The 10,868-nt window shown below is 47.1% G+C and overlaps 1 protein-coding gene across 1 annotated transcript in view; it reads left to right on the top strand.

The window, feature by feature from the left end:
* Positions 1 to 10,868, top strand: part of LOC104281140 (histone-lysine N-methyltransferase SETD1B-like) — a gene marked incomplete at its 5' end in the record, with an annotated part of 45,992 nt that overhangs the window by 25,725 nt on the left and 9,399 nt on the right. The window contains 4 exon segments of the mRNA XM_009879041.1: positions 4,319 to 5,095; positions 8,695 to 8,865; positions 9,753 to 9,840; positions 10,738 to 10,868. The exon segment at positions 10,738 to 10,868 is cut by the window's right edge and continues 4 nt beyond it. Of these exon segments, the coding sequence (XP_009877343.1) occupies positions 4,319 to 5,095; positions 8,695 to 8,865; positions 9,753 to 9,840; positions 10,738 to 10,868 (1,167 nt within the window).

Here is a 10,868-nt window from a genome sequence, read left to right on the forward strand (position 1 = left end):
TGTTCCTGTCACTTAACTCAGGAGGCTCTGCCGGTGCTAAAACACACTGGACTGGTATTAAAGGTGGCCGTCAGCATTTTGGGTGAACAATGAGTGAGGCCATTCGTAACTGGTTCCGCTGACGTAAATCTCCCTCAACAAATTTGCACCATTAAAATACCTTTGGAAAAATGTGTCATGTGTATAATTAAATACCTGTTTTGCTAACTCTTAATTTAATTAATGCAAAGTAAGGATGGCAGCACAAATTAATTTAGTTGGAAATGGCTTTTCTCTCAGTGGGCTGGAGAGAGGTTTTCTGGAGGTGTCAGACCAGATGCCTTCAGAAACAGGCAGGTGAGCTCCAGGGCTGATTGACATGGGTTTTTTTGACAGTTGTGGCCATCACATCCCCGCAGCAGTATGTATGCCACATGTCAGCTCACTCTTTTCCTCTTGTGAGAGCAAAGAGAGAGGCCAGCTGGAAGGTGGTTTCTTTGGGAGGACAACGTGGCTACTTTTCAGCTTTACCCTGGGAGGTATTTGGTAGCAACCACAGTAAATCCTGGTTCTGACAGTGATTGGAAAGAAGTTCATAGAACAGATATTTCCATGTCTTCCCTTGTTTTTTTTTCTGTACCTTGATCTCTTTCACTCGGTGCCCATATTTTCCTCTCTCAGGTATGACTTTCCTGTAACTGCTCATCTGCTTTAAATATTCATTCCTCTTAACTTTCTTTAAAGACTTCCTTGTAGATGATCTTCTTTTGGTTTGACCTCTTTCCTAACCCTGTGTATTCTTTTATTTTTCTTTTTATTCCCACCCCTGCTTTTTTGATCTATTTCTCTCTGCCACTTAATCTCGTTGTCATTCCTTTTCTGTCTTGCTTGGGATGAAACTGGAGCACAGACTGTGTTCACTGTGCAAGTGCAGGTGAGGTGTCAGCCCAACATTGTAGGAAGCAGTGAATCTGTTGTTGCTTCCTGCGGATGCATCTGAGCACCAGAAGAATTAAAAATATAGTGTTTCAGTCTTCGAAAAATGCTGATTATTGCTTTAGCAGTTCTCATTTCAGCTTAAGTAAAAGTAAATGCATGTATGAATGAAGAAAGCTGCTGTGCATTATGGCATGGAGTCTGGCTAGTCCTGCCACCTCTCTGCAATTTCAGCATTGACTTTTTTCTATCTGATATTTCCTTCAAGAGGGAAAACTGGCCTCATCTATCAGGCAGGATTCTTTGGTACTGAGGCTAAGTAAAGGGCTGGTGCGGATGGGAGCGGGCTCTGGGTGATGGGCAGGAGCACGCGGGTCTCCTGTGGCAGGACTGCCTGAGATGGGCGGGTGGTGCTCCAGGGAGGATGTGTTGGCTCGGGCTGGCACACTGGTGCTGGTGCTCAGCGGCCGCTGATCTTGAGCAGTGACTGAGACTGGTGGTGGGTGGCACTGGGAGAGGGCAGGATCCTCCAGGAGGGGCTGAGGATTAGGAAGGATTTGTAGCTTGGAGCTCCCCGTGGCACTGCCCTGGCACTGGTGCTCCATGGAGGCTTCGTGGGGTGACTTTCCTCCATTCTCCATCAGATGAGATGCGTGTGAATATGAAACCCATTTTGCCTGTCTTTGGTAGCTTGAACACCCTGGGCTTCCTATCCAATGCTCGCATTTAGCATCATCCAGCTTCTGCAATTGGAGCCAGTGCTGTTAACTGTGCCTTTTGTTTTCACTGATTGAAAAATGGGGTCTGTTTTGCAGGAAAGTTGTTTACACCTGCCACAGCCATCATCTTTGCTCTCCCTTTGCCCCTTTCGCTGGAGCTGCGGTAGTCGAAGCTGCCAAATGTCCTTTCGTTCCCCGGCATCCTCAGCGTGGGACGTGACTGCAATAGAGCAGCTGGGGAGAGGACGCGGGGTGTGAGACCCACTTAGAAATGTTAGCCAGATGTGGATGGCTGGAGGAGGAGATGATACAATTTGGCTTTGGAATGACTCAAGTGCAGTGACTTATTATTTCTACTTCTCTTTTTTTTTAGCTGTTCATTTTAAGATGTACAAAACAGCCCTCCCTGCACGTACAGATGTGCTAAAGCAACTCAGCAACCACAGGAGAGTCCCCTCTCTTTACTGTTAGCAGGGCGTCGATGGCACTTACTGCAGAGTTTGCCAGACTCGTGCTTTCAGACCTCCTGCAGGGGTAAATGGTGATCTCCTTGTTGAGCTGAGGAGTTGTTTTTTTTCAGACCGCTAAAACTGCCAGTGGCTTTTTTGGGGTGACCGATGCAGTGTGTGAGCCCCTGGGTTCATGCTGCAGGAGACGAATGCAGGGAAGCCGGAGCGAGGAGGGGAGGTGCTAGGACAGGAGGATTTGCAAAGCTGCTGTTGCAAGTGTTGTGCTCAGCCTGCTCTCTGGTGGTAGCTGCTGTAGCAGAGGTGACCTTTGATAAAACGTGAAGCATTTGGTTTGATTTGGATAGTTGTGGTTGCTCAGCTTCATGCAGCTAGGGTTCCTAGCAGAGCTGTCCACTCAGCTGCTCTTGCTTTTGTTCCCGTAGTCCTGTGCAAAATTCACAGGTTAGAGATCCAATTGCAGCAGCTTCAGGATGGGAACTACCAACAAAGCCTGCTTCCCAGCAGCATTTCCCAGGGCAGGTTCTCCAGTGTCTGATAAGGGCTAAGCTCTATTGTTGTTTTCTTTCGGAGTGGGGAGACTAGCAGGAGAGCAGACAGAAGAGGTACCTGCTGGCAGAAAACATGGAAGGAATGAACATCTTTGAGCTCTTTGGTCAAATTTGGCTGAAAACAGCCAGTGGGTTCCAAAACTCTTGCCAAGATTGAGATGCAGAGAGGCACTTAAACACCACTTGTTCGTGATCTCTTACTGCCTCAGGTGGGCTGGAGCCCGCAGCATCCCAGGCAGGCAGGAAAGCTCGGGTGGAGGTGGAGCGTCACTGCTGTGCTCTGGTCTGTGTTGGTGAACCTGGGAATGCTCTTTATTTAGATCAACTGGTGGCAACATGCAAACTGCTTGTCTCTGTCTGGCTTTTTTTGTGCAAGGCTGTTGTGAGGAAGGAAGTGCTTGGCAAGTTGTTTGAAGGAGGCAAAGCCAGTCATGCTTGTAGAGAGCCTGGGAGAGAAGGTCATGATGAGTGCTTCTGCTTTTCAGTCCTGAAAATAGCTGAGGGATGTTTGCTGTCACAAGAGTGGTGAGTTTTGACCATGTCAGCTCGGAAAAAAGGAAGAAAGGGAAAAATAGGTTTGGAGAAAGCAGTTGGGACCCTGTCCTGTCTTTGCTGCCATCCCACTAGTAAAAGGTCGGCCCCATTCCTGTTTGCTCACTAAGCTGGCAGTGCATCGGATACATCGTCCAGCAGTATTTGGTTTCTGTATTTCTTACGAGGATTCGTTTCAACAATACTTGAGGGACGTGACAGTCATACATGTGGCTTCTTTGTGCTGGAGACACTTTCAGGACTGACGTGCCTGTAGGACATAGCGTGCAAGTGTGACCATTAGCTTGTGGGGTTGGAGCTGGCTCGCAAGGCCTTTCTGTTGGATGGGACCTAATGAGGCAGCTTTGAGACTTCAGAGCAAGCAGACACCCTCAGTTTTAATCTAGATTCCATCCCTTTGACAGTGAAGGTGGGGCTTTATTTTAGCATTTTATATAACACTGTATTTCTCATGGCTAATAAAGTATTCATTTTGCCCGGGAATATGACATCTGCTGTGTCTGAATCCCAGTATTTTGTGTCTGACATTTAAAGGCAACTTAAGCAGATTTGGGATTCTTTTTTTTTTTCATGATAATTGCTGTGGTCTAGACAAGACAACTTTTAGTAGCAGCAACCATCCAGAAGTATTGTCTTCCCACAATTAGAGGTTAATAGTTGACAGCAAATGAGCCAGGGATTATAATTAAAAACGAGGGTAATTCTTTGTTCATGGTGAAAACTAAGGAATGAAAACTCATGGTGGAATGTACCTGTCAGTATTAGATGCAAATAAGAGATAATGTGTCTTGCAGCAAAAGGCCTTTGGATTGTGATTTCACTCAGCACAGGAGCAAGCCCTCGTATTCCACAGGAGCTGAAAGGTTTTTTCAGTTGGTACTGATGCTCTTTTAGAAAGCTTTTACCTCTCTGCTTCCTGAGGTCTGACATGGAAGAGAAAAGCTTCAATAGGCACCAGCTGCTCAATGGGCCCTGTCTTTTCAGGGCATTGCTCGCTTTTCTCCGTTCCCAATTAAAATGTGTGTTAAACTTAGCTTTTGTTTGAAGCAGCCAGCGCTGTGGTATTTAATGTAAAAGAACGTGCTCTTCACATTTTCGCTCTCTTTTGTCGCAGGGTCAGCATTCTTCAGGGGAGGACATGGAAATCTCTGACGACGAGACCAACCCTGCGCCCATCACCAGCGCAGAATGTGCCAAAACCATTGTGGTGAACTCCTCTGTCAGCAACACAGCTGTGATGGCCCCATCGATCCCTCCCATGCCACCGCCAGGATTCCCTCCTCTTCCTCCTCCTCCTCCTCCGCCTCCACAGCCAGGCTTCCCGATGCCTCCACCGCTACCTCCGCCACCTCCACCTACTCACCCTGCTGTCACTGTCCCCCCACCTCCGCTCCCTGCCCCCCCTGGGGTCCCTCCGCCTCATATCTTGCCACCACTTCCTCCATTTCATCCTGGCATGTTCCCCGTCATGCAAGTGGATATGATAAGTGTCTTGGGCAACCAATGGGGCGGCATGCCGATGTCCTTCCAGATGCAAACTCAGATGCTGAGCCGCATGATGCAGGCACAAAACACGTACCAATATCCGCCTTTCATGACGGGCCGGATGCAGTTTGTAAATCTTCCGCCCTACCGCCCTTTCTCCATGGGAGCAGCGCTTAGCCGTGGACAGCAGTGGCCACCACTGCCCAAGTTTGACCCCTCGGTTCCGCCGCCGGGTTACGAGCCGAAGAAGGAAGATCCCCACAAAGCCACTGTGGATGGAGTCCTCCTGGTCATTGTGAAGGAACTAAAGGCCATCATGAAAAGGGACCTGAACCGGAAGATGGTTGAAGTGGTGGCATTTCGGGCATTTGATGACTGGTGGGACAAGAAGGAACGTCTGGCCAAGGTAGGCTTTCGCATACTCTGGGCTGGATCCCGGGGAGAGCTATTCATAATGCTTGTGGCCAGGGCATGGGTAAGCAGGGGTCTGTAATTGAGTTTAAAACCCCCACAACCCAAAAATGTTATGGTAACTAAAATAGAAGCAGAAAATAAAGCCGTGGAATAGCTTTGCTGTGAGAATCCTCTTTGCTGGAGGCTGCTGAAATTAACTGGGAGGTGTGCGCATGTCCCTGTCCCTCGCCTCAGTCAGTGAACCATTGCCCTCAGCCAGGGAACAGCTCTGGGATCTCATGTGGTGAATTTGTTGCTGCTGAAAAAAAAGCTAATACTAGAGATACTGTTACAATGAATTATTGTAAAAAAACCCAAAACAACAAACCAAGCCACAACCTGCAAATACCTCATCTGTTTCAGATACCGGTTTTCAGAGCAACATCTTCACCACCTGCTTTTGTAAGCCAGTTGCGTGTTAACTCTAGCCCCTGGGAGATCTCCTTGGCTTTCCAGAGAGGTTGCTAATATTGCTAATACTGCTGCTTAACAGCTGTTTTATGACAGCGTAATTTACTCTGGCTTAGAGCTGGCTGGCGTGACGTGCAGCAAGAAACCCAGTCCCTCTCCTCTTGACTAATGCTCAGAGCTTCTGCCTCCTACCAGTAGTGAGCATGTGCTGACAGTTTTGGAGGTGCTCCCTGAGTTTCCAGGGCAGTGAGCGAAACAGATCCAGTGAGCATTTGCAAAAGCAGCAACGGAAGGACCCAAGAAATCATTTTAAACCAGACGTCCCCAGCAAAAAAGCAGAAGCAAGTCGAGGCAGGTGTTCAGCAGCGGCTCAGGTTGTTTTAGATCCTGAACTATGTTTAGATTTAGCATGTTCCTCCCTCACCTGGAATATGCAAGCCACTTTGAGATGGGAAGCTGATTACAGCAGCTTGCCATGGTCCTTGCCACAGGTTAGGTTGAATGTGAGCAGCTTCACTGAAAATGCAAAATTGCTGCATGGAAAAGCACTTGTGCTTTCTGTCTGGGAACAGAAACGCCAGAACTATTGCTGCCTCGGGGCACCGCCTGGAGAAACCTCTGCTAGGACCAGGCACCCCCTGACATTGGTGACAGGATTCCTTCTCAGTTGTAGCCTGCTTTTCCTAAAGGAAAACAAAATGAGTATTCAGATTAACCTGTACCTTCTTATTGCTGGTGTCTTCATTCATGTCTGAGGATGAGCTGATTGGGCTCCTCAGTGGCAGCCAGAGGTCGATTCCTCACGTATTTTGCCATCACACTGATTTTTCTAGAACGGAGCAAGACCTCTGGAACTGTTTGAGCTGAAATGACCTTCCAAAACAGGCCCTGCATCCCCATTTCCTCCTTCCTGACAATTTCAATTGGAGCTGCTCTTACTTTTCCTCACTGATGGACAGTGGTGAGAGAAACTATGTCATTTTTAGAGGTTTGGAAGTATAAATAAGACAACATATGTGCTTGTTTACATCTCTTTTTCTTTAGAACTAGACGAGGCAGATTTGTAGGGAGAGATCATATCTTTTAATATCTCATATCCTTGGACCGTCAGCTGCAGCAGCCCTCCCATGATTTCACATGGGAGATCAAAGCTCATCTTTGGAAGTGCATGAGCTCCACCATATGCCAGTTCCTACAGTAGATATGTCCCTCTTAAGTCAGAGGCTTAGTGGGTCCGCTATCTCCCTGACCTTCCCCAAATGTAAGAGCAGGAAGCCGTGTGGGTTTCTTTTTTCCCTCCAACTGACCAACAATGTTCAAATTTAGTAGGACAGCAGATATTATCTACACAGTGCTGCTGAACCTTCAACGATGCAAAACGTCACCTCCTGTGCCTCAATTTCTCTCTCTTCTCTGTTTTTTGGCTGCTATGTTTCATCAGAGATCTTTGATTTCATCAAAGGTGAAAGCTGCTAAGAGCATGTTGCTAGGGAAGGCAGCACCGATCATGGACCTTGTCTGCCTAAGCTCAGGGAGAGCTTTTCCCTCTTCTTGAATCTAGTGATGGGTTTCGGTTTGAGTGCCCGAGTAAGTCGCATTAAGCAGAGTGCCAGGACTAACCAGCCATCCCTGGCCACCGAGCGTTGCCACCTCCATTCTCTGCTTGATACTCCCATTAGTCTTGTCCCTTATTAGCAGGAGAGCTGAGCTTACGCTTCCTCTTCAGTGATTACGGCCAGCTTCAGCAAATTAGCTCTGTTAATGTCTGTAAGAGAGACTGACTTTTAGGCAATGTTACGCCACTGGCTTTCGTGAGTGAACGCTACTTCCAGTGCCCTTCGCTCGAGAAGAGTGTGGCGTGCCGCTGTGCGCGATGCTCTCCCCAGCTCGTCCGCTCTCTCCATGGCTGCAGAGATTTGAACTTCTTCTCTTCCTTCACGCCTCAGCTCCAGTGAATAAGGGTTTGTTGTGACTGAGCAGAGATGAGGCTGTGTGTCTAATTACTAAGTTTTGTAGGCCCTTAGGGTGTTTCGTCCAAGTATTTTGATTTTCCTGTTTCCCAGAACTGGAGCCTTCTGGCACTTTTTTTGTACTTCGGCTGCGGTTGCTAAGTGAGTACAGGGCTGTATGTGATTTTTTTTGACTTGCTGTATTGTGCCTTACACTAAGAAGAAGAAAGGTCTTCCCAGCTAGAAGGTCTGAAGTTGCTTTCAGTTATGTGGGTTAGCAAACGAAGGCAGATAACAGTGTTAGACTAACTTGCCTAAAGCATGCTTGAGTTATTTGTAAGAGGTATATGTGTAGCTCTGTTTCTCACGTAGCTGTGACTAGACCAGATGGGCTCCTGCAACATTTGGGAGTTTGGGGGTCGTGATATATGAGGATGGTGGTGTATCCCAGCTCCTTAGCTTCCCTTCAGAGTTCAGGACTTTTATTCGGTAGCAGCTCCTTGCCATTTGGTAACTCCTGCTTGGGTGAAGGAATGCGTTCACTTGGGTTGTCAAGTCCTGGGTTCATGTTTGCACCTTTTCTTTCCCCTTTTGTCTTTCCTTTTTATGGCCTTTGCTTCTAGCATCCGTGTTGAGTTCTGGCCGTTTGGAAGGTGATCACTGTGATCCCCACACCAGGCACTTGAGAGACCTGAAATGAGCTGTGGGGACTAATGGGTCTGTTCATTTCTGTTGTCCATTGTTTAGCCTATGTAAAGCTGCTTGTGAAAGGAATTGAGATCATGTTTTAAAACACTCATTGGGGAAAGCAGGAGTGTCTGCTCTGCTACCTGCCAGCACGATGGCTCCACGTGCAAGATTACTTAGTGTGCCATGCTAAACCACACTTCTGGGAGTCACAGCAGTTTTGTCTTAATCCGTTTTAGTGTCTTGTGCAGAGAAAATAATTTCTTAAAATGCAAAGGGGAGTCAGCTTGCCAAAGATGGAAAGGTCTCGTTCTGAAGGAAGAGCTGTTGCACTTTCTCACTTTTACGTGTGTGTGGCTGTGTGCGGCATCTTCAGGTGCTCTTGCATTCCGAGAAACTGATGCCTGGGCAGGGCAGTGATATTTCACAGATCTCAGCTGTGGAAATGGTTTCCAGAGTTTGTATGCTTCGCAGGAAACTTTCAAGTGTGCTTTCTCTGTTGCAGGCATCTCTCACTCCAGTGAAGTCTGGAGGAGAGCTGGAGGAAAAACCGAAGCCGAAGGATCGAATCACATCTTGTCTTTTGGAGAACTGGAACAAAGGAGAAGGCCTGGGATATGAGGGAATCGGCTTGGGCATTGGGTTACGAGGGGCCATCCGGTTGCCATCCTTCAAGGTAACAGCAAAGATCTGTCTTCGTTATGCGGACGTTCCCTAAAGGAGCATTAGGAGGGCAGAGCTCAAAGGCCCGTGGGCTATTAGCCCTGCTCAGTGGTCACTTCTGACAGCGTCACTCGTAAAAGCAAGGATCCTCCTTCCCAGCCTTAGCTTCTCATCTCCCCCTTTCGAGAACTGGAAAGGGAGGTAAATGGGATGTTTGCCTGTGTTTAGGACACAGCGTTTCAGCACGATGCTAAAAGTAAGCTGATGCTCGTAGTGCTTTACACAGTTATTTCTTTGCTTAGAATGTCTCTCAGTTTGGTAGCTGAGTCTCACCTGAAGTTTGGTTAAGGGTGTTCTCTGCCTCATATGCATTTACAGAGTCAGACTCAGGAGCGTAGGGTTGCCTGTTTTAAGGAGCATTTGCACAAAAAATGAAAAGTATTTTTAAAAAAGTATAGGGTGGGGGAGGGTGGAGGGCTTTCCTGAAACTACGATTTTGAATGCACAGGAGATGCAAGTCAAGGTTTGGGATGAGAGATTCTGCAGTCCTCATTTAGAATAAAACTTGCTTTGAGGTTCTTTAAGATGTCATGGGCCCAGGCTCTCTTTCTGTTCTGCTACATCTTAAGACACGTGGATTTGTCAAATTTTCTCTGTTGTCTTCAAAGTACCTGGTGATGACATGCACCATGCTGTTACCCAGAGTGTTTTGATGCAAATTAAAAGGAGTAGGATTTCACTCACTGTTTGCAAGCAAATAAAGGGATCAAGAGCTGGGGAAGTGGCCCTTGGTTTCAGGTGTAAGTCACCACGGCAGAGCAAAGCTGTAGCAATTTGCTTAAAAAGCTGATCTCTACTGTTTCTAAACTTTTAGAAATGCTAATTGTGTCTTTTGTTCAGGTGAAAAGAAAGGAGCCACCTGAAGCTGCCTCAGCAGGAGATCAGAAGAGAATCCGGCCTTCTACTTCTGTGGATGATGAAGATGAAGGTTTGCAAAGCACATTTGTTTGAAACACAAGAGCAGATGCAAACCACTTGCCAGCTGAATTCTTTTAAACTTCACAGCAGCGTGCTCACTTACAGTTAGACACAGACTCAAGGATCTGAGCCAGAACGGTGCTTCTCACAAAACTCTGATCAGCTGGGAGATGTCTCCTTAGGGTTCAATTATCCTAAAGTCACTGGCGGGAAATTTAAGATCCACGTTTTATGAGTAACTCATAACCTATTCTAGTTCTGCTGATGCAGAGCTGGTCACCCAGTAGAGGGAGCTCAGATCAATTCATGGGCTGTTCAAAGGGTGTACTTGAAGCTCACTGGCTATGTTGTGGAAGAAAGCACTTAAGAGACATTTTGCCCTGCATTTGATTTTAAAAACCCACAAAGTTACTTGTGAGAAAAATCTACCTGAAAATGTTTTAACATTTTTTCCTGGAAACAGGAAAGAGTTGAGGTAACACCCTTTGTTCTGCATAAAAAGGTAGATTCAAGTTAGTTGTGCCATACCATTGATTCAGACTAGCAACTGGTTTTGAAACCAAAGTACAGAAGCAGAGTTTTGTAAAGCACTTAAAGAAAAAGGAAAGGCATTAAACTTGACTTACTTATTCTGACCTCAGTTGTGCCATGTCTCCTAGCTGCTCTAGCTATAGCTTCCCAGCTTTGGCTACACGCATTTTGCCGTCCTTGTCATTTCAACACCCTGCATCCACTCTAGCACCCTTGCACTGTGGAGTTAGTCAGCCCCTCTGTAAGTCTGGGGCCTCACGCACCACATGGGCACATTGCTCCTAACATTGATCTTTCCAAAGAAAAAGTTTCCATTACGGAAGAGCCAAAAAGCAAGGTGTTTGATGGCAATTGCCTTCTTGTTTTTGCTCACCAGAGTCAGAGAGGGACAGGGATGCTTCCGATACAACATCTGACCTGTCAAAGAAGGATGCAGAAGCAGTGGGGCTGAGACGACGACCCGCAAGGCCACTGGAGCTCGACAGCGAGGGAGAAGAAGGAGATGAG

Source organism: Apaloderma vittatum, unplaced genomic scaffold (assembly GCF_000703405.1).
Source record: "Apaloderma vittatum isolate BGI_N311 unplaced genomic scaffold, ASM70340v1 scaffold23141, whole genome shotgun sequence".
Classification (NCBI taxonomy): domain Eukaryota; kingdom Metazoa; phylum Chordata; class Aves; order Trogoniformes; family Trogonidae; genus Apaloderma; species Apaloderma vittatum.